General features: G+C 34.5%; 1 protein-coding gene across 10 annotated transcripts in view; it reads left to right on the forward strand.

The window, feature by feature from the left end:
- LOC141448166 (dystrophin, isoforms A/C/F/G/H-like) overlaps window positions 1–25,206 on the forward strand; it is an 898,384-nt gene that overhangs the window by 824,450 nt on the left and 48,728 nt on the right. For all 10 annotated transcript variants that reach the window (XM_074116317.1, XM_074116303.1, XM_074116369.1 and 7 more), the window contains 3 exons: window positions 5,302–5,446; window positions 7,100–7,223; window positions 17,285–17,448. In XM_074116317.1, the coding sequence (XP_073972418.1) occupies window positions 5,302–5,446; window positions 7,100–7,223; window positions 17,285–17,448 (433 nt within the window). The remainder of the gene's footprint in view (window positions 1–5,301; window positions 5,447–7,099; window positions 7,224–17,284; window positions 17,449–25,206) is intronic.

Below are 25,206 nucleotides of genomic sequence, written 5' to 3' on the forward strand. Positions count from 1 at the left end.
TGCAAGAAAGGTTTTGAATCAGCGGATTGTGAAGAGATTATAAGCTGAGATGGTGTTTTTTAGCAACTTGTGTGACAAAATGATTGTTTAAGTTAATGTACGTTTTTTATGAATGTTTAACTAATGTTGATTAGTGATTTGGTCGAACCCCACAGTTCGATGCTATGGGCGAAAAAGGGCTTTAGTACCCTAACCTAAATAAGTCTTTTATTGTCTAGAATGAGTTTTGATCTGTTTTCGAGTAGTCTTTTAAGTTGTCGAAAGCATTTGTTGAGATGTCTTCTCTTAAGTCGTGTATGAGGATTTCAAGGAAGAACCTTCTTGAGGTGAAATCTAAATTAGCATCTGTTAAATGGATTACAGAAGACAGAAGAGTGATGCGCCGAAAAGTGAATATTTGTGCTAAGAATTGATCTCGTACTTTTTGTTCCAATTTTTAAACCATAGTAGACACTTCTCACTAGGTTCTATTATTTCTGTGAGCTATTACTTGATCTCTGCGGGACTTTTTTAAGACTATTTATACTAATTAACTAACTATTTATACCTAAGCAGATAAATAAGCAATAAAATAATATATTGTACCATAATTGTGGATTGCTTGGGGATACCAGTTAAGATTGTGTTTTTCTGCAACATGTTTTAGCAAACAATGAAAAGAATGCTAAAGTCTGTGTGAATGGTTTGATTGGTGACGAAGAAAGAAGGTCAACCAAGGAGCGAAAGAGAGCATTGTGAGTTCCTAAATTGACTCAGATTGCTCATAAATTCGCTTTATTACTTTTTAGTCACAATCTGATGAATTAACACAATTATAATATAAAATTTTCTATAATAATGATAATAATAATAATAAAAAGAATTAAGTAAGCAGATATGTTTGGCCAATAAATTTCAATGAATCTCCAAATCTATTTGTGTAGTTATTGTTAGTTTCTTGTATGTGCGGTTAGTTGGAAGGGAATAGAAACAACATTCTAGTATCACTTTGGCCTGAAGGTATTTGTTTACGTAGGACTTGTGTTAAGGGGCAAGCGATGTAACCAAAGTAGGGAGAACGGCCGGTCAACTAACGTTGGATGCAGCTAACAAGACTGTGTTTGGTCTGTAGCCAAGTTTGCAACACACTGAAGTTGTCCCTCACTTAAGGGTTTGAGGGTTGGTTCCCTTGCACTTCCACTTGGAACGAGAGCTGCAGAGTTGTAGGTCTGAGGAAGCACTTACCAGATCGTTTTCTTTACCCAAATAATAGTCTTAATTTCTTACATAGCGAATTTGAAAGTGACTATTTGTTTCCTCTTTAATTAGGATTCTGGTTTGGGACACTCACACGACTAAGTGTTATTTTTTTTTTTTACAAAAAACGCATAACTAACTTTTTCAGGGAGGGAATTAGATATGCGGTTAGCGTATTGGATTCCCACGCGGAGGTCCCGGGATCGAATCCAGCTGCTGGTCCTTAGGCTGTCTCTTCCTAGGAGCTTCTTACAGCTCACTGACAAGTGATGGACAGTGTTTTCTGTGACGAAAGAAAAAAAGTGCACTGAAAAAAACTCCGGTTGCCAATAACCATAGATGTCGACGCGCTTTAAATCTTATTTTTTTTTTAATCGCAACAACTTTACCAAAAAAGTGGGTAAAAATTGTTCTTGTCCTTGTTTCTTCTTCTTGCAAATCTTTTTTGTGCATAAACTAAAGGTGCGAACCGAATTTGATTAATGAAATGTCATTCAATTGGAAATTTTGAAGAGATGTGCCTTTTGGGGCATTGATAACCTAAAAACGAGGAGTTACATTTGTGTGATTCCCTCTAAAATTATTTATAATAATAATTCTGTAACTCAAAAACGAAAAATGTTAGTAAGTTTGATCTTTACGATTCGTTCTCCTTTAATAACAGCTGATAATAACAGCGATCAAAATTCTTCAACTGAAAGAAACTGCAAGATTTTTTTTTACATTTTACTTATCGTACTAATTTAGACGTACATTCATTTCACAACCGCCATATGCAAATAAAGCGATAGCTAATTGTGTAAGTAATTTAGTAGCATTTTTAATGGAATAGTTGAAAACAGTTTTCGAAAAGATTTTTAAAAAAATTATTCTGCAAAGCCTCTCTTCCGGTTTCAACTATTTCCTTCAAACATGTAACGCTTGCTACTGTTTAAATTATCTTTGTCAGCATTAGCTAAAGTGGCATTTTAGTACAATATCTAGCTGCTGTTCCTGAGGATCTTTCCAAACTTCAAAACCAATCACTTATCTTTTTGATAAATGGATTTGACTCCTGATGTTATAGTGAACAGTTTTGGTATCGGGTTGGATTGTTGGTCTAGTGGTTATGAAGTGTGGAATCTTAAATAGGAATTTCCAGTTCGAATTCCACGTGTTGCTTCTTTTTAATTGTTAGAAAGACTTTTATGTTATTAGTAACTAACATTTTAGCTTCCACCCTTTCTTCGATACCTAATTGGTACTGAATAAAAAACAACAACTTATTTTCACGATTGAGATCTAAACGGATTTTTCTTGCAATTTTCTTTGTGAAATATTTTTTTATACGCAGACAGAGTTCTTATTTACATCTTCAGCCACACGGCGGTAACTTAAAAATTATATTAAATTCACTTCTATATTGCTAGCAGTATACTTCTTGTTACGACTCGATTGTTGTAATGCCAAAAGCTATATCTAACGCCTTCACTTTACAAAAGAATGCCATTGTTTTAAAAATCAATATCTACGACTACTAGAAAGGTGAAAATGTAGTGTAATTATTGGGAAGATAAGAGGAGCTCTTCAGATAAGCGTTAGTGTTGTGAAGCAGATGATATTATCTAGAGAAGAAGGTATTTAGCGTTCGAGGATATCTTAGAATTTCGTCGGCAGACCGGATATCTGCTTCAGGAGGAGAATCTTTTGAAGGATTTTGGGGGGGGGGGATATATGATTGAATGAGGACACGTTTGGCTTTGGTCCTCACTCTTAGACTCCTGGTGAAATAGCACAAGGCAGCAATGTTCTAGTAAGTTTTGCACTTGTTATTCATCAAGTGAATACATTTCTTGGAAGAAATGGCTGCAAGTTCAAGGATGTAGGGTTGGGTTAACTTTTCATTGAACGGATTTCCTTTTATCTAATTTAAAAATGTATGATTTCCCGAAAACAAGTCTTGCTTTTCGTTTCTCTTCAAACGTGACTTGGATATATTCGTTCGCTTTACATTTTCGGAACAATGATTTCCAAATTCTAATTGAAGTAAAAAACTAAGTAAAACAGAAAAAATAAATAAATAAACTGAAATTATCTAAAAAAGTAATTATCAGAAGTAAATTTGTGGAGAAGAGATGAATTAATTGGTTTTTATATTTATTAAAGCGCACAAATTTATAAGGAGACAAAGTAATATTTTGCAAGATAGTACGATAATAAAACAGCGGAAGGCGTAGGTAATTTTGTTTTGGGTAGCATCTGTTTTTATGGTATACCCGCTAATACTGGAAAATTTAGTAGAAAGGTTTGTGATGATATAAGGAAGATAGAGTAATACCAGCCATTGCTGTGCTACACATAGTTTTAATACCAATATTGTAATTTTAACGTGGTTATTTTCTTTATAAAGAAGCCATATATTAAAAAATAAATAAGAAAGATCGTGACTTTGTGAATGTGACAAGAATTTTGGCTGCGTCTGAGCAAAGTCAGACCATTTCCTTATCCTTCATGTTGGAGATGAGATTTCTTTCGTTATATTAGCTTCCTTTTTCATCCTTTAGCAATATGGCAACAAATTTGAAGTAATAATACGTAATAATCATTGATTCCTCAAGTGATACATTAGAACTCCCTTAGGTATTATTATATAGTTTCTATACGTGTCCTGAGCAGATGTAGTGAAGATCAGGAAATGTTATATTCGCGTGTAGCTCGAAATAAATATTTTCTAGCATATTATAGTATAATATATTGGTGCTTCAAGTGAAGTAAATTGAAGGTGCCGCTGTAGCCGAGTGGTAAGAGGCGTGGCCGTTGAAGCTGAGATGTATTGTGGTACAGGGTTTGATTCCCGATCTGAGCCTCGGATTTATCTGATAATTTGATATGAAATTTACAGTGCCACAGGCCACTGTCCACACCTAATTGGGCGTACAGTCAAGAATGTTTGGAAGACATTCCAGAAAGATCCAGGATTGCCTCCTTGGCGCAGACTTTGCCAACAAATTTTTCCCTACATTAGATATTACTTTTATCCTGCAAAAAAAGGCTACTGTGAGTTCCTACTCAGACTGCTCATAAATTCGCTTTATTACTTTCTAGTAATTATCTGACGTATTAACGTAATTATAAAATAAAACCAAGAGCAGTTTATTAAAAGTTAGGAGTTCTGTTGGCCAATGAATTAGAGCTCGTGTGCTCTACATTTCGAATTAATTTTCGTACCTTATTTTCTACATAATTTACAACTCCATCAAAATATAATTATGATTCTTTAATCATAAAATAACCATGATTTGCAATCATAATTTGAAAACATTGTTCTGTAGAATAATTTGAATTAGTTTTAATACAGTGATGCCAGATTTTCAGGCCGAAATCCTAAATTAATAATCTCTTGCTATTTGGATCCTTGTGCTCGCTTTCTGCAATATACTTTTAGAATAGGTAGAGAGTTCCTAAATCAGCTTTTTGAGATGAATAGTGTCCAAATTAGGGTAGCAAATAAGGCTTTGTAAAACGCCTTAGAGGATCGGGATATTTGAACTAACCAAGTGCGGAGGAACCTCTTCCCGTCTCTACCCATAAATTCTTTGAATTTTGATGACATTTGAAGGGTTACTTCTATAAATAGATTATGCGTTAGTGTGAACGTAATGCCACTAAATTTATCCATCTCCTGAATTCTGCATGTTGCCCATGTGAAAGCATCTTCTTTGCTTTACAGAACTACCACCTGCTAGTTTCAGATGCGCTGAAATTTACCTGATCCTTGAGGTTTCTCAATTATTAGCAATCATAGAGTAATTATAAAAATCTTTGATCCTGCCAACATTAGTCTCTATCACTTATGTATAACAGTAACTTTACAGCACTTTTATTCCATTTCTTCACTTCCTAATAAGATCATATCTCAAATGAACCGTATTTACTTGTTACTTTTATGAAAAGAGATAAATATTTAATTTATTGCGTTAGTGTGGACGAAATACCTTTAAAAAAAATCCATCTCGTGAATAGAGACTTTTTTTCCTGCATGTTGCACATGTGAATTACAATGTAATTTCTTTTTATTTGTTACAGGAATCGTCTTGAGAGTAATGCAGAACATTGGAATGCTCTCTTACTATCCCTAAGAGAATTAATCGAATGGGTAATTCGGAAAGACACTGAATTGTCTTCTTTAGCCACAATCCAAGCCGACACAAACACCTTAATTAAACAACAGGTAATTGCTTCTAAATTAATTTTTATTATAAGGTAACCTTTTTGGAAACCAAGATTAAGTTTTAATTTGTTTTTTTTATTTATTAATACTGTATAGCAGTTCATTTAAAATCAATTAGGTTTATCTTCTTTGTTGATTGGGTTCATTTCATACGTTTCAATTCACTTTTCTTATACAAATTTAAGGACAATAAGTTTAATCAGTACATAACTGCAAATTCTTGAGATAAATTAAAATTCGCAAAAAAATGTAGGCATAATAATAATTAAAAAATATTTTACTCTGATACAGTATAATAATGAAAGAGTAAAATTCAATCAATTAAAAGAAGTTTAAAAAATATATCCTTAAGTGCTTACAGATAGACTAAGTATTCTTTCAACTAAACTGAAACAGAAAAGGCAGAGATCCAGATGGTTATCCTTTCCTATTATTCTGTAGTCAGGTTAATACAGAATATGATTGGATCTTGAAAAAGAAGGATATTTCTAACGTTATAAGAAGGAAGTAACACAGAAGAAGATAAAGGAAAGAATTTGATGACTCAATCAATAAGAGAGTTGAGGAACCTGATGAAAAACTTGAGCTAAAAATATTTCCTTCGACCTCAAAAGTGAGGGGATATTTCATGATGACTTTAGGGTCGATGGAATCAATTTTGAGCCGGAAAGGCCTTTGAATTGGTCGCTGTATAGATTCTGGAGTATCTGTATGCATTTGATGACAGAAGTATATTCCGAGTAAAGTTCAAAAAGACGCGAGTAGTGCGAAAAATAATCTAATCTTCTAGACTTTCGCTTTAATTTTGTTTTCATTCAACAAAATCAAGCATCAAATGGAATATGATACCAAAGTCGTTGGTAGAGATGACTTTTTAAGTCAATGCAACCTAATTTATAACTGAAGAAAGTACTTGATGCTTTTTTTAATTAAGTATTCCGCAGCATTTGTCAATATTTTAGGGAATTAACCAGTAAAACTGAGATCCTATCTATTTAGTAAATCTGAAGCTCTGAATATTTAAGTGGATATTTAAGCTTCAAGTTTGTCAATAAGAATATTGTGAATAACTTAATCATAGGTATTGACTTGGTCAGTATCGATATCTAACGACTTGGCTGCCATTTTTTGAGGAATCAAAATACATTCGTAATAGGCCGATTAGCATTAGAATGGAGGCTGTAAGAAAACAATATGTAGCTCTAGAAAAAAAATTGGATTTCAGAAGAAAGATTTCTGTTATAAAAACTGCATTATAGTGCAATTCCAGCCTCATTGATTTATAAAAATAATGTTATTAAATAACAAAGAGTAAGTTAAGGAAGTTATTCATAATATGAACAAAGGCTTCTTTATAAGTCATAATCCTTGTTTAAAGGTAATAAGTTTACATTCATTATGGCCCCTTACTGGGTACCTTAAGCTTACCTTTAAAGTTCAGGTAACTTGAAGTTTATTAAAATATATTCCCCACAAAGTTTAATAAGTAAAACCTTCCTTCACTTATTCCTTCTTCTATGAATATATATTGTTCTGTTTTAGTTCTCTCTCACTGTCCTCTATTTAAACAGATTTTTATAACTTTGATATTGTTTCGTTTAATATTTTTAAAAGTATTTAATATTTGGCTATTTCGATCTATTTTATCTACAGGATGACCATAGAGCGTTCAGAAGACAGCTAGAAGACAAAAGGCCGGTGGTAGAGAGTAACCTGCTATCTGGAAGGCAGTACATAGCCAACGAACCGCCTCTATCAGATACCAGCGACAGTGAAAGTAAAACTCATTTTAATAAATAACATTTATATTCTAACTAGCAAAAATAGTCTAATTTTCTTACTAACAACCTTCTTTCTATTTGATCATCAAATCACATTATTTTATTCTTTACCTTTAACCCCTTCTTCTTGGTCCGCTTTAGGATCCCTCAGTATTTGCAGCCACACCCCAGGGTCGTGTCCTTGCTTCTCTCCTCTAAATCTTTTAAACTATAGACACTCATAACGGTAGCAGTTTTCCACTTTTACTCTGGGGGGGGAAAAAAAACCTGCATTATTGCTCCAAACACTGACTTTACTCAACACCCGGGTTCATCAAAATCACATTCTGCTCGACTGGAGAGGACAATAAAAGTCAATCCTTCTAAAGGTAAAAATATTACCTTCAACTCCGTCACGTAACTCACTGCAAACATCTTCCTTTGGACTATTGCAGCGACTATCAACAAATAACTCACTTGGAGTCCAAACACAAGTATTAAAAGACTGGAACATAACAGACATTACAAAAAATTTTCTAGATTGGCTAATTGATAAACGCTCGAAATTTATGCTGAAAAACAAAAAACTTCTCTATCACTCTGTTAACAAAACTGTTGTTCATACGGAGGCGATGTTTGGGGGTCCATTTCCAGAAGTTCAAGTTCAAACTAAAGCCTCCAAACAGATCTTGGCATTCCATTTCTATAACAACTAATTAAAAGTCATAAAACATTCCTTGACTCCACATCCAACCCTCCTTAACAGCTCATTTACATACTCTCCTCTCTTACCTTCACAAGTAATTCTCCTAGGAGGTTGAAACGTCGCGATCATCTTCCTTCAAGAGACACCTCAAACTAATATTAAAGATACCTCCTCCACTTTCTCATTACATGTGTTGCTTTTATATAAAACTGATCACGAAAAAAAAAATTATAATAATAATTTGCAGTAGGCTCTGTAATACACATTCAAACTACCAATAAAAATAAGCATAAGCTTTAGAAGTTTTAGCTTTCTCACATTGCTTAGCAAGAAACAAAACATTTTACTGTCAACTAAACGTTTCCTACGGACACCGATAATTAATCTGCGATTAACATCAAGTTCTTAACGAAAAATATGTTAAGTTCATAACTAAACGAAAAATTTTTTTACCCATCCCTAATGCGTTTATTTTTTTTTACTGAAATGTCAACAAAAGTTCATTTTTGCTTTCCTAGAAGATTTGAGACAGGAACGAATTACTTATGTCTTTCTGGATTTAGAGCAATTTCTAAAGTAAGAAGAAAAGTTTCCTGCTTCCGCTATTTTATTTTCTTTGAAAAATGAATGCTTACATTTCTAAAAAACCATAAGTTTCTCAAAGCATATATACTCTCAGCCAAAGTAAAATTAAGTTCTGATTCTTTCGAAGATAAATTGTAGCAATAATTTGGGCACACTATGCTGAAGCTCTTAACATAATATGCCCAATCAAGTTATTGCAAATATGATCCTTCGTGTGTAATAACTACCTTCTTTTAAATTACAGAGACGCACATATTTTAATGTAAAAAAAGTAATTCACTACAAAGTAAATGAAGTAAAACGTTTCTGCATCATTGAAGCCAATCATGGTTATAATACTATTGTACTATATCCTATTTTGATATTGTGCAGATTAGAGTCGTGTTAGCGCCAATATTATATCGTTTCCTAGATTATCACTCAACCCGGAATGGGCCATGGCCTTCTCCACAATGTTCTGCCTTTTCTATCTACTCTAGGTTTTTCTTCTTTATTTCAGCCTTTTTTTTACATCCTGGAGAAGCGTCTTGTTCGCTGTGGCGAAGCGAATTTCCAGGGGTACTCTTTCTTTACTACGTGTCCTAACAATGCTATCTTCCTCGTTTTCATGGACTTATGAAGTCGCAGGTTCTATTTAGTTCAAACAATGTGCTTTTCTTTTTTACTCCCCATACCTCTTCCTTCGGAATGGTTATAAATTTTTCTTCTTATAATTTCCTTTAATCAATTTGAGCACCTTGCTTAAAGGTCCTTGTTTCTGCTAAATTAGTCAACATGGTCAATAGTAGGTCGGAGAATGGAATACCTTGAGAAATTAGGGAAGTAGACCTTGCCGTTTTGATTTCTAATAGCAGTATAATAAATAATCCATTATCTCAATGTAGTAACTCGTAATACTAAACTTAGCGTTCCTACTTGGCATTCTTGCATCATGAATTTTGCTAAAAAATTTCACTTCCTCCTCTGAAAGTGAGGAGTAACTTCCTTCATTTAAAATCACAGAGACAGCTCATAAATTTCAATCTAAATACAAACAGAAAATTACTGAGCACACCGCGGCTAAACAGATTCATCTCTGTAACAGTACATAAAGTTGTCACTTTGTCACCTACTCCATTGTTATAATTATTCCTTTCTGGGTAACTCGACATCCACAGTTGTGTCGTTGTTATTCTCCCTAGAAATATTTCATTGTTTTAAGAAAGGTGTACCAGTTTAAGCTTTTCTGTCCTTTAGCTATTATATATCTTCTTCATTCAGATTGCATTTTTCAGAAGACTTGGAGAAAATGAAATACCTAAGAAAAGATATCAGTTTATTTTCTCAAAACCTACCGGAATCTACAAAATATCTTTACAAATTGATAAAGCACAAATCCTTAAATTCGTATCTTTATATAACATCGATTCCCGAATATTTTCTGCATTCTTGGCGCAAATCGCAAGCAATCTCTCAAATATTGGATGACCGTTTCTCTTACTTCTTTCATAAACATTGCTGACCCTGTGCTTGCCTAGCACTTTTAGTTTGCATGTGGTTTGCAAAGGTAGTGTTCAACCTGATGTTCAACCCTGCTGTACTTCACTTGATCTTTTAAACGAATTGTTTATATTGACTTAACCAACAAATCTTTTAGATTGAGCACATGGCGAATGGTGACTCCACCTTTTATCCACCTAGACGATATTAAATTCATCAGCCTCAAGTGTTGGTTTCAATAACTGTATTCCCCTCATGTATTTCAATCAAGAGCTATCTTAGAAAACTCTTGTAGTTCTTCCCTTATATTAGCTATTTTTTCCAATAAAAAAAAACACAGCTGTTGAAGCTAGGAGTATTTCTAATTGAAAATAGAAAGATTTCCTTAATCGGTGTCTATCTCGGCAGTTAAGGGTCTTGCTTAAATACCTGATACTTTACCATTGACTTAGTCTCATATCATGCAGGATATCAGGCTTTTATTTTACTTGTTTGCTTCTCCAAATTGTTTGTTGTAAGTCGAAATAAAGGCACCCTGTAATCTTTAATCAAAATCCAATATATCTTACTTTGATTCGCATATTTCTCATGATCATAGACCTTAAGATTAAGATGTGTTTAAATTATTAGAAAATATAACCTTGATTGCCAAGACTCAAATAAATATGTGCATGACCATAAATCGCGCTGCTTTTATGGTCCCACTCACGAGCTACGCTAATGAAACTTATAAACAAAATGAGTTTTCAGTACCGATTTTTTCTTAGTCAAAAAGTGGAGTAAAAAAAAATGATTTAAATTATTACACAACTAAGCAATAGCGAAAATATTAAATAAAATAAAAATTGTAAAAAAATAATATAGGAAACTGTTTATGGCTAAAAAGTTGTGTTACAGTACTGAGAAGCAGTATAAGTACTGAGTTCTGCACTCAGTATTTTAGTACAGTAGTATTGGGCATGTTAGGCAGTTCTCTCGGACTTGGAATACATTTGCCCAACTGTAACCCTATATTTCCTTAAAGGTGCGTTGGAAATTTATGAGAACACACCTCCTGGTGTTTATTTTCACATGTTCTAGAATAATAATAAGAAATTTAGTTTATATTACAGCCGATCTTCGACCTTTGGCGGTTTACCTATTTGTAAATAAATAAGTTTATTCATTTAACTATAACTATTTTGTGGTTGTTGACAACATGATTTGCTTTAACCTCATTGGATAAATTAGGAGTTCATATAATCGAATGAGCTTGTAATTTCAACTTGATGGAACAAATTAATCATGGTTTCCATTTGAAGCACTTGAAATGGATTTCCAGGGATTATTATTAGTCCTAAACGAAATATAGTACCAAATTCCTCAAAGAAAGAAAGCTACGAGTGACGTTTGAAAAGTCCGTGCAAAAATAAAAACTACTTAATTTTTTGGGGTAAACCTTTTTTATTTTTCAACATAGTCTCCTTTCAGGCTTATACACTTCGTCCAACGCTGCTCTAGTTTGTTGATCCTTTCCGAATAATAGGATTTGTCCAAGTCTGAAAAATAGCCATTCGTTTCTGCAATCACCTCCTCGTTTGAATAAAATCTTTTTCCCGCCAGCCATTTCTTCATATTGGGGAACAAATAGTAGTCCGAGGGAGCCAAGTCTGGAGAATAGGGGGGATGTGAAACGAGTTGGAACCCTATTTCCATTAATTTTGCGACCACAACTGCTGAGGTGTGAGCTGGTGCGTTGTCGTGATGAAAAAGGACTTTTTTGTGGGCCAATCGTGGGCGTTTTTCTTGCAGCTCGGTTTTCAAACGATGAATAATATGCACCTGTAATAGTTTTACCCTTTTCCAGAGAGTCGATGAGGATTATTCCTTGCGAATCCCAAAAGACAGTCGCCATAATCTTTCCGGCCGAAGGAACGGTCTTCGCCTTTTTTGGCGCAGATTCCCCCTTGGTAACCCATTGTTTAGATTGGTCTTTGGTCTCAGGAGTGTAGTGATGTATCCATGTTTCATCCACAGTGACGAAACGACGCTTAAAGTCCTGCGGATTCTTCTGGAACAGCTGCAAGCCGTCCTTGCAACACTTCACACGATTTCGTTTTTGGTCAAGCGTGAGCAATCGCGGCACCCATCTTGCGGATAGCTTTGTCATGTCCAAATGTTGATGCAAAATATTATGTACCCGTTCATTCGAGATGCCCACAGCACTAGCAATCTCACGCACCTTCACTCTTCTGTCATCCATCACCATATCATGGATTTTATCAATGATTTCTGGAGTAGTAACCTCAACAGGGCGTCCAGAACGTTCAGCGTCACTTGTGCCCATATGGCCACTCCGAAAATTTTGAAACCACTTATAAACTGTTCTAATCGAAGGTGCAGAGTCACCATAATGTTTATCAAGCTTCTCTTAAGTCTCCTGAGGCGTTTTGCCTTTCATAAAGTAGTGTTTAATCAACACACGAAATTCTTTTTCGTCCATTTTTTGAAAATCACTCGTACATCTCTCCAAAAACCCGTCTGCCAAACGTAGAAGAGAACTGACTTAAACTCCTTCGAATTCCACTCTATAGACACAGTAAGAGTACCTGTTATTTCACACGTTTCCAGATTCATAGAATTTGAGTGATAACATATGTTAGGCTTCTCTATTATAGTTGCCTGCATTGGATCAAATCCCTCTAACGACTCGGTTCACATAGTCTCCATTGTGTAGACCTCCATCGGATCATCACCCCGATGGGTATCTAAGTTCCAGCCTGGTCTTTGAATCCCTCTTTTCATTGTAGGAGTTGGCATCCCCCGTAAACACCTCTTCATCCAGCCACCATTCATCTGAAAAAATTAGGCACACCAAGCGAGAAACGTTTATAAAGAGAACTATCATTTCTAGCATCTAGCAGAAATCGAAGTAGGCATCTATTGCAAGCGAAACTAGTCATGTACATATAGACATTGCCAATAATTTACCGTATGCATTCCTCATTCAAAGAGAAGTTGTCTAATTTCATTCATTATTATCACAACCTTACACAGAATCAAAGTATACGATGATAGTGGTATATTCAAATGATTGAGAATCTCGATTTGAGACTCATTTTCTGGGCCCTCCTTTTGTTGATTCAATTAACAAGGAAAATCTGGCACAACTTCGTGGAAATTTCTCAGAGAAACTTAAATTAGTTTTCATTACAAAGAACTGTGCATAAATTGCTCCAGAACGGACTGAATCTTTGCAAAACTTATTCCCGAAGCTTTACTCAGTTTTTTAATCGAAAATTTACAATGTTTAAAAATGTATTTATTTATTCTAATAACTCTTTTAATTTGAATGTTCTTACTTTATTCGAAAATATTCTTTTGTTATTCACTAAATTTTATTCTTATATTGTATTATCTATCTCGTATTATGTAAACAAACAAAGGTTACAATTTGAAGTTCGGCACCAACTACTGCTTACCCCAATCAATATTTCAATAAATTTTCTAGGCACATGGTACAATGAGAAAACAAATTGGTTGCAATGAATAAAATGGGCAGAGAATATTCGACTGTAATTTCGTTGAATATTCTAGCACCACTCGTGTATATCACAATTTACCTTTTTCAGTCAATATGTATTAGGTTAGTCGCCTTCAGTGAATAATTCTTAACTCTATAATATATTGTTTTGTTTATAAGAACAAGTTAAATTAAAAAGATAAATATTGTTATACGCATCTTCTAATTGCAGATTATTAGTTTCATTCGATACCTAGTTTAATGGGTGCCTTTCAGGTAAGCTGGTGGCCACAAAAGGGTAATGATGGCCCACAATAGAGCTGCAGCACTATTTTATTAGAAGAGCGTGTTATAGTGTAATTGAACTTTATATTTTATTATTTTTGAAGGAGATTTTTCACTGCGAGAGTTCCACTTTTCCATTTATTTACACACAGATGTCTTGATTTGTGATATTGCACTCCCCTTTTAACGTATAGTGCAGTTAATGCGCTCAACAGCTGCTATCTTTACACACTATTAACAGTTTTCGGTTTATACTATATGATCCTATTTTTTATTCTGCATTTTTTGTTTTATAACATCGTCTTCTTTCCATAAATTTCCACTACTACTTGGCGTATTTTTCTAGCAAGTGGTAAACACGTCCTGAACGGCCGCATAAACGTGGTTGGTGGAGAGTTTAGTCATTCTCAACATATTTTTACGTTTTCTTACTCGATAAAAAGAAGTACAGTGCTCGTTACAAGTTTTCTAAAATTCAGTTTTCACTACAAATATCCAACATGACGTCCCCTAGTCCGAAAAAAAAATAGAAAACGGTATATGTGAACGCAGCCTTTTCATAATTAAAACTGTCTAGAATAAGTGCTGATCGCCCAAAAAAATGCACCAAAAATCACCCAACATTAACAATTTTTTCTCTATTTCTGTATAAGATAAAATTCCCAAATTTTCTTTAAAATATAGGGCAAATGCTCTTTTATAACTATAATTTTTTTCAACAGCTAGATTAAATAAATTTCGAGAAAAAAGTTACCAAAAATGAGCGAAAACGGTATTTTAAAAATTGTTCTTGTTACCTTTTTTTGTAAACAACGTAGCGCCTAAACGCGCGAACCGATTTTCATGAATAAGGTGTCATTCGATTTGAAATTTCTGGTAGATAAGTCTTTTGGGGGTTCTCAAAGTTGTACATGCGGTGGAAGAGGAGTTAGTCCCATTTATGATAGGTCCCCTCTTAAATATATATTAAAACTGTCCGGTAGGACAGTTGTATAAGGGTTGATCGTCAAAATGTGCACGAAAAATGCGTAACGTTGAAAAACTCTCAACTTTGACAATTTTTTGTCTATTTTTCTATAGAAGAAAAAACTCCAAAATTTTCTTTAAAATATAGGGCAAATCCTCGTTTATCTGTAAATCTTATCCTTTCTGATAAAATACGTGCGATTGACCATTACTTTTTTAAAACTGTCTACCAGATTAGCATAATGTCTTGGAGTAAAAGGGCATTATTTTTAAAGAATATCTGCACCCTTTGTTTAGAACAGTGGTGAGCAAACTTTTTTAATGGGGGGGCCACAAAGTTTAAGAAATTCTAGAGGAGGGCCAGTATTATAGAAAAAATGCATTTTGTGTTAAAGCTTTTAATCATAATATTATAAAAACATTACAGCATTACACACTTGTGTAACTACGCGGCTAGTTTAGCTTCACCTTTAGGTTATGCATCTATTATTCTACTAAGTAGAATCTACTTTATACTTCTCGACCGTCAAAACGTAATTATAGCGGGCCATATACTATCCATGTCGATGGACCCTCGGCGGGCCGGATTAAATACTTTCGCGGGCCGGAGTTGGCCCGCGGGCCGTACTTTGCCCATCACTGGTTTAGAAGATAACAATATTTTTTTTGGAACGTAAAATTCTTTATACTCTCATCTCCAATTCCTCTACTGCTACAAAAAAAAAAAAAAAAAAAAAGTTAACTTTGTAAAACGTAAGCCTGGCGCAGAAGTGATGGTAGTCAGAGGTTACAAAGTCTGGGTGAAACGCAATGTGAGGAGAAGTTCAAATGACTGCTCATTTATTTTCTAAATCTCACTTGAGATGTGTGTGATCTAGGATTGCTCCCTTATCGCACAGTTTAGCTCTATTCACTAATTCAGGATATTGTTCACCAAAAACAGAGTTTCCTCGTTATAAGGCATCATTCGTAAAATTTTCACTAAATCCACCAATCAATCACTTTACATTTTACTTTTATACCCAAAGTTACTTTTTGTTGTTCGTTGAAGAGGAGATAACGTTGAGCGAACGTAGATATAGTATGATGAATACATTTTACGAAGCTTCTTAACATATTTTAGTTTGAGAAAGAGAATAATTCTTCTTGGTTGATAAGAATTGTTTTGCAGAGTTTTTCTGGTGGAACATTTTGAGAAATCATTCTTCAACTCATTTTTTTTAAAATCCCACATTGTTTCATGATATGTGTTTCTGATAAATCATGAAAATGTATCTAATCATTCTTACATTCATACATAGTATTCAGTAACCAATGTATATACAACATGAATGCTGCAATCTTCAAAACAAATACAGAACACTCTTTTAGAAATCTTAGCGCACATAGACAGAAGTTTTAGTAGATTTTGTTTTGCTACATGCCCGGGCCACAGGTAGAATTGTAGGGGCGTGTAATAATAATATTAAAAAAAATATTTAATTTTCCTGCGCTTAGAGGAGTGGTTCCCAACCTGTGGTCCGCAAGAAGATATGGTCCGCGAAACACTTAACATTTTTAAAATAATAATATATATTTATTTGACATGCGGCCGCGTGTGCGACGACGGCGCGGTGAGTGGGACTTCGAGCGAGCTTAGAGCGCCTAAAAACAAGTCCAGGAGTCGACTAAAAGCAAATGATGATGTGCGTGCCGCTTTGAGCAATCTCATCAATTCAAGGATTACTCATCTTGTTAAGAAAATGCAAGCTCAAAAAGCACTGTAATATAACTGAAAACAAAATCACGATGTTAATTGAAGTTTATTTTTAAAATCTAAAAGTAGTTTATTGTGATATTGAACCTGTGGTCCCTGCTAACAACAAAATTATTAAAATGGTCCCTGGTGATAAAAAGGTTGGGAACCACTGCTCTAGAGCCTACTGAAGGTGTTTTCTATGTCGAGAGAACGCTATTTGGGTATCAGCTATATATTCTTAAGGCTCTAGGCCTTTTAAGAACTCATCTCTCTCTTGGTGCGCCTAAATTTAACAACTAAATAAAAGCTGATAAACATATCATGAATTATGTACAGACATTATCCAAATCTAGCTTACTCCAAACGTTATTTCATTTTGTAAGCAGAATATCGATAAAAGGAAAGCAAACAAATAAAAAACAACGTATTGGTTTATCCCAAAGTTTGTACTGAATGTTCAAGATTCATTTTATTTTGTAGGCCCCCATTTCAGTCAGATCACTTGTATATTATCGCTGGGAGCAGACAGGGAGTGCATTCAAATGGTATCTATCAGGACGGCAGTTTCCAACGACCAGATTGCCCGACCGCATGTCCCCATGTACATAATAGACACTATTAGACAATCAAACCACTGTACCACCGTTTAGTGGTCTGTGCTAGCATTGCTGGTCGTTGCTCCACTAAACTGTTCCTGCTGCCTTGTAAAGCTCAAATTCCAGCTTGTTTGTAAAATTACACCCCTTTTTATTACAATTATGTTACCAAGAATGCATTTAAATAAAAATAAAAATTCTTTGAATGGCCTATATTACAGTTGGCGCTGGAGGCGATGATTCCAGAGGATATAGAACAGCTGAACAGCAAGCCAGAGAACTGACCAGATGTATTAGAAGAGAAGTAAACAAACTATCGGAGAAATGGAACGCACTAATTGACAGATCGGCAAGACTACATGATACACTTGATGACTCACTCACTGTAAGTTCGATTTTTATTTATTCAGGCACAAAGTTTTGTTCCTAATGTTGAAACAAAAAGTTTGGTGGCATTAAGCTCGTATATACATAAAAATTCAGAGTGGCGTGCAGACCTCTTTAAAATATTATTTTGTTTATTTTCTATTTATTTTAGAAGTTATGTGTCCAAATTAAAGAAAGAACCATTCAGCATACATTCTGGTTTTAGTTGACCTTATAAATGGATCTTTTCCAACTATGGATCAAGTCCAACTTCCATTCGGAGAAATCTTGTTTTCTGCGTAATTAAAACCTCTGAAAGAACCAAAGATTTCAGTGCAGTTGGTCGTTCGTATGCAAGTGATTTTTTAACTACTTAGGTACCTAAAATGTTCATTACTTGCCATTGATCTGGATTGGTTCCCTTTAAAAATATCGATCAGTCTTAGGAATCATCCATTTGATACTTTCGATCAACAATAGATATTCTAAAAACCAACAAATTTTCTGATCATGAAGTTCCAACATTACATCTAAAGTTTCACAGTCAAATTTATTGTCTACACTTTTAATTAAATTGCTTAAAAATAATAACATTTGTATATATTAATTCATTTGTATATTTATTCGAAAATATGTACATTACCCTTTAGTTAATACAGTTATTTTAAAAAATCTAAGCAATTCTTTCAATGTATTTTGGTGTAAATAAATTAATAATAATAAGCTTTTAAACGTAATTATTTAAAATGTAAAAGAAATGTTACAGTATCTTATTTTCAATTATTAATTTATTCTCTTTCAGTCGGCATAAAGAGAATGATTTTTACTAATATTTCTTTACTATAGTTTAATGAATTCTGAGTGCTAAATTCAAGTATAATTTTTATTGTACAGAGGTGTCGTCTTAGATTATTCCTCAAATATCTTATAACTAGCTAAGAGTGGATATGGCTGAGTTCAATGCTATAATAATAATAATTTTATGTTCGAGAAGAACAGATATTAGAGGCGCTAATAACCTCAGCTGTTGATGCGCAAAAAAAATAAAATAAAATAATAATAATAATAATTTTAAAATGTAGAATACCTTGAAAGAAGTATTTCAATTTAACCATAGGATCCAGAATTAAGAGATAGAATATTTAGTTGTGACGGGTTACTAGTTATAACTTGTGCCACTAGATGTCAGTAATGTATTGATTCTACTGAAAGCAGTGAGTAATGAAAAACAGTGTTTAAATACAGATCTATTTTCTTTTTAATTGATCGAGTGATACATTGCTTTCCATTGAATATGTTGACATTGACGTATGTTTCACTTATAATCTCTTTTATTTAATTCAATGTATTGGCTCCAGTAAAACACATTACCCTAAAAGAAGACTTGTGTGTGTGCAGTTTAGATGTAATGTTTTTTTGTAAATGTATACATCTTCATGGGATGTTAATGAAATACTTCGGAAAAGGTCTTCTGCTAAAGGCACTAAGAATAATTTATTTTTCCTTCTTTCTCTCATGTAGTTAGAGGCATTACTTTATTAGATTCGCCTGCATTAAAGCTTTTGACTCAGATACTGTTCGAACTTTACAAAACAATCAGTTTCCTTGTAAGACACCCGCTAACTATTTTCAAATAGAATTGGTTTTATTTTAGCAATAATTAATGGTATTACTTTCTTATTGAGTATTTGTATATGTCGTCAAATGAATTCGCATCTTCACTTATTTTTTTGTTAAATTAATTTTATTTTCCACCTCTTATTAACGTTACACTGGTTTTTCTTATTGATTTATTTATAAGAATGTAAGGATTTTTTGTCTTGGACATTTTATTTCGGAGATGTTTAGAGAAAATGTTGCATTGCTGTGTCAGACAATCTCTTTCCTAGCATCAAGGATGATCAGTGTAAATATTAAGAGGAACTTTTTGATTGTTTTATGATAAAAGGATTGGAAGGCTCTTGGCAGTGGTCCCTCCACTCACCAGACTGATCCCCTTGTAAGAAGCAATCCCTCTAACATATTCTTACAAGGGCTTATACGGTTTTTTCATCAAGGGCTTATAGTAAAGGCAGAATTGTGTATGATGAATTTTGTTGTGCATGTTTGTGTCTGGGTTTTTAATGAAACCGTTTGATAATGAATTCTTACAATATTGGCAGCTTGACATTACATACGGGTTGCCCTCATGAGAAGCTCATCTTTTTTACTCTCGTGAACACTGCCTTCACTAATTTCTTCCTGCTTACTTTCATTATCATTAGACCTATCACCTTTATTAAATCTTTTTTTACAATGTTTGTGGATTTATAATTAAGGAATTATTAAATTTTATTCGTGAAACTTACCCTTTTCTAGATTGTCATTTCATTTTTTCTGCTACACTTCCTGCATGGGAAATTTTTGAAATTTCTGCATTATCAGATTGTCTTTTAGATTCTATTTTAAATAAATCTGATCTAAACACTCTGTCGACTTCTTTTACTTCTATTTCTTAGAACAGGTTGCCTTTGAATCAGATAATGATTCAAATAGATGTTGTTGAACTGCCATCGGAATTAGTCTATATTGTTTATGATACAGAAGAAATTGAAGAAAATGAATTTTAACATTCCAAAACAAAGAAATTACCAGGGTGATTAAAACTTCATTTCTGTAGTGTTTACTTATAAGAAACTAGATTCTGTTGATATTCCACCAAATAAGATTAAGGCTAAACAAAAAACAATTAAATCTGAGTGGCATAATGTATGATCTGATTTCAACAAGTAATGGATGCAGATAAAGATGTAGAGGTAGCAAAAGAAAATATTTAAAAAATCACCTAAGAACGTCTCAATGTTAAGGTTTTTGTAATATTATTTTCAGAAAAGGTCATGTGCTGCATACTCCCAGCAAAATATTCGCCATAATTTTACGTTTTCCGGCTCCACTGCTTTAGAAAAATTTTAGGAATTTTTTCGCTTACCGGATATCATTTCCTGTCACAAGACTGGTGAGAAGACGATGACGTTAGCATAGATAGCTTGCGCAAAATTAATAAATACTTAAAAATAAAAATAAATTTACTCTTTAACGATTTCTCAAAATTGGGCCCTAATAACCCAATCAAAAGTTTTAAAATTGTTCCTCATATTTACAAAATGAACCTTCAATTTTTTTTAAAGTTCGGTATATACACTGCTCCACAAAAAAAGTGGCGCACTTTAAAAATGCGTTATTTTTTTTTCTCTGTAACTTTTTTATTCTACATTTTATTTTAGTTAGCAAATATAAGAAGTATAAAGCTACGGGAGGGCTAAAATAAAATAAAAAATGATCTAAAAGAAATAAAAACCTTTAATTTAACAAAAAAGTACTTCTCAGCCAAAAATGAATTTGAAAAAAAAGTATTTCTTTCGATTAAAAAAAGAGAAAAAGAATTTTAGTGACGTGTATTGCTCGCATTACTGCATCCTATCTCCTCGGCATACTCCTTATTAAATTTCTCACGAAATCTTGTGTTAATTCCTCCCATATCTCCACCAGAGCACCTCGCAACTCTTCTAAGCACCTGGGAGGATTATTTCTCCATCTTAATCGCCTACCCAGCTCATCCCAAAGATGTTCAATTGGATTTAAATCCGGGCTGCGTGCTGGTCATCTCAGAATACGAATGCCAGTATCCTGTAGATATTGAACAACACAGGCGGCAGTGTGTGGTTGGTCATTATCTTGCATAAAAATAAAATTTTCCCCAATTAATGGTGCATAGGGTATCACATATTGCTGCAAAATTTCCCTCACATACACATCTGCACTCAAGATTACCCTGTTGAAGACGTGGAGCTCAGTCTAAGCCCCCATAGAAATCCCAGCCCACACCATCACTGAACCACCTCCGAATGGTAGTCTACCAGAAATATTGCACGGAGCGTAGCGCTCCCCAGGCCTTCGATAAACTCGTCGCCTCCCATCAGTTGCGTAGAGAGCAAAATGGGACTCGTCTGAAAAGAGAACGTTTCTCCAATCGTTCCCAGACCAGTTGCGGTGTTCCCTAGCGAACTCTAGACGGGCTCTCCAATGGTCTACGGTAAACAATGGTCCTGTGGCTTGCTTCCTAGGGCGTAAATTCATTTCAGCGAGCCTTCTTTGTACATTTTCGGCACTGACTGTAACTCCACGAACAGTAAGCAGTGTTTGAGCTGTTTCAGAAGCAGTTGATGTACGATTTCTCAGAGAGTGAATTCTGATAAATCGGTCATCAAGTGCTTCTGTGGCTCTTGGACGACCCGAATCTTGTCTGCGAGTGCAGAGGCCTGTCTCCTGGTAACAATGAATGGCTCTACGGACGGTGGTCTCAGGCAACCCTAACGTTCGTGCTGCGTACCGCTGACTCCGTCCATCCTCAACTAATGCAATAATACGGACCACTTGCTCTGCTGTAATTGAGAGTTTGCAATGCTTTCAGCTTGAAAAAAGTCGAAACGCAACTGTAGAGGTCAATAAATTTATTTACTGTTGAGGTAAAGTTCACGTTATTGTTTACACACAAAGATCGAAGGGGATTAAACGAGGAATTGCTTCTCTGTTTACAAGAAACTTTGGGCCTTGTTTCGATTAATTGTTCCCTGACAGTTTATGAAAATAATTAAAACTAATAATCTTTCCCCAAAATGTGATAAAACAAAAAATAAACGCTTTTTCAAAGTGCGCCACTTTTTTTGTGGAGCAGTTTATTTGAAATTTTGGAGAATCAATTAACTAATGGTGCGATATTAATGACTTGAAACCTGTTAAAACCCGCAGACCTAAGAAGTATATGTTTTTAATAGGAAATAAGGTAGTATTCACTTTTGAACCCCTACCTGCCTTGATCCCCAAATAAGACTTTTTTTTAAAAAATCACCTTATTTTTTTATGTAATGCTTTATTTCATAAATATCACTTATTTAATGCCATTACATTTCTTTAGATCGAAAAAATACATTTTTAAAAAATTTGGCAGTTAATGGATTAATTTGGTACAAGTTATTCTCACACGCCACGGTAGCCGAGCGGGTTAAGAGACGAGACCTGCAACGCTAATATGCATTGTGGTACGGGGCTCGATTCCCGGTCTTGGCCTTGGATTTTATTTAATGGTGAAATGAGAAATTGTTAAGTACGTTTGCTTAGTCGCCTCCGTCCACGACACCTAGTAAATGGTAGTTGAACGTTAAGCCCTGCCTGAAAACATAGACAATTACTTTACTTTACTTTATCCTCACACTGTAGAAGTGTCGTACAGCAACATCTTTAATAATACGTTTGTTTCTTTGAGAGCGTCACTATAAAATAATATTTTGTTTAGAACTCATCAACGTTACTTACGATCGGAATGTAAATAAATAAATTGCAAACATGAGTCCACATATTTGCATTTATCTCTTGCTTGACACTATACTTAAACACACGCACACACGTGCACAAATAAAGCAGACATTATCAATGCTAAATATAGAAGCAAAGTGTATTGGAAACGTAGTAGAACTATCTTTGTTGGCAACGTTATAAAAAGATATTTTTGATATAAATACATTCTTTGATCTCACAATCAAATACCGTAGAAGGAATTTCTTAAATGTGAATACACATGCAGTTAATTAGAGCAGATAGAGATTGATTACTTTTTTTATTATCCTCTTTGTTTTTGTTTTGAAAATGAAATCATATTTAGCATTGGCTTGAAATGTTCACCGTAACTTTTTTTTTTTACTCTGAAATATTGTGCTTTAAGTGCGAGAAAATGAATACCTAACTAGTAGTTAGTTAGTTATGTAAACTCTAAAATTAGTTTAAACATGATCTTTTGTTTGCGGTTAGTGGTGGAGATGAGTTAGGGTAGCCGGCCGATATGGCTAGCTAATTTCCATATTCATTATTGGAAGCTGTTTGCTTTTGTTTAATATCAACTAATTAAGTGCCTGGACTCTTCCTATAAAGTTGCTTGTATCTGTTAAGAGATTCACTCACTACTCTACTGTTGGTAAGTCATTGCAGTGTGCATTGACGCATTGATCTATTTAAAAAAACCTAACATATCCGGAAGTTAGATTAAGACTGAGGAAAAGTTTTTGTTTAAATTTAAGTCTTGCTTACTTTGCATTTTTCTGATCTCATAGTAAAATTATATGTTACTGAACCCAGTTCTTGTCTTTCTTTTATGAAAAAAAATGGATGAAAACGGGTAGGGTAGAAGTGAATCTAGGTATCACTATCATGTTAATTTTGAGAGAGAATGGTCGGGAAAAAAAATTTAACTCAACTTAGTTGCGTATTAATTCTTGTTTCTGAATAGCAAAGTCGTTTTATCACCATTTTAATTTTCGGCGTTGATTTGCTTGGATAAATAACACGTATACTCTAAGCTTAAAACTAAGAACACCTTAATCTTATTAAAGTAAGGTAACGAAGTAAGATCGACGAAATTATGGTAAAAGTATATACATACATATGTACCAGATTTTATTTCGTAAATTTTAATCAAAATCTGAACCATCAAAGTCCTTTAATCCGTTAAGAATAATAAAGCTAAAATTTCAGATATTAATTGACCTAAAACACCTTCTTTAATCTAAATAATCACACAATGTTAGTTGTCACCAATGAAAATGACCACTTGATCTTCGACTTCGTACTTGATTTACGAGGGTCGTTTGAAAAGTCCGTGCAAAGTCAGAGAGATAGCACCACTGGCGCGTATCGAGGTTATGTTTAGTTAGTAGCATCTCTTGGAAGAACACACACCAAGTTTCAGCCAGATCGGTCTATTTCTTTGTGTTTGGCATTCGTTTGAATCGAGGAAGTCGAGTGATTTTCAAAAAATGGACGAAAAAGAATTTCGTGTGTTGATTAAACACTACTTTATGAAAGGCAAAACGCCTCAGGAGACTAAAGAGAAGCTTGATAAACATTATGGTGACTCTGCACCTTCGATTAGAACAGTTTATAAGTGGTTTCAAAATTTTCGGAGTGGCCATATGGGCACAAGTGACGCTGAACGTTCTGGACGCCCTGTTGAGGTTACTACTCCAGAAATCATTGATAAAATCCATGATATGGTGATGGATGACAGAAGAGTGAAGGTGCGTGAGATTGCTAGTGCTGTGGGCATCTCGAATGAACGGGCACATAATATTTTGCATCAACATTTGGACATGACAAAGCTATCCGCAAGATGGGTGCCGCGATTGCTCACGCTTGACCAAAAACGAAATCGTGTGAAGTGTTGCAAGGACGGTTTGCAGCTGTTCCAGAAGAATCCGCAGGACTTTAAGCGTCGTTTCGTCACTGTGGATGAAACATGGATACATCACTACACTCCTGAGACCAAAGAACAATCTAAACAATGGGTTACCAAGGGGGAATCTGCGCCAAAAAAGGCGAAGACCGATCCTTCGGCCGGAAAGATTATGGCGACTGACTTTTGGGATTCGCAAGGAATAATCCTCATCGACTATCTGGAAAAGGGTAAAACTATTACAGGTGCATATTATTCATCGTTATTGGACCGTTTGAAAACCGAGCTGCAAGAAAAACGCCCACGATTGGCCCACAAAAAAGTCCTTTTCCATCACGACAACGCACCAGCTCACACCTCAGCAGTTGTGGTCGCAAAATTAATGGAAATAGAGTTCCAACTCGTTTCACATCCCCCCTATTCTCCAGACTTGGCTCCCTCGGACTACTATTTGTTCCCGAATATGAAGAAATGGCTGACGGGAAAAAGATTTTATTCGAACGAGGAGGTGATTGC

The sequence above is a fragment of the Rhodnius prolixus genome, unplaced genomic scaffold (assembly GCF_049639745.1).
Source record: "Rhodnius prolixus isolate KJV_2025 unplaced genomic scaffold, Rpr scaffold_1, whole genome shotgun sequence".
Taxonomy (NCBI): domain Eukaryota; kingdom Metazoa; phylum Arthropoda; class Insecta; order Hemiptera; family Reduviidae; genus Rhodnius; species Rhodnius prolixus.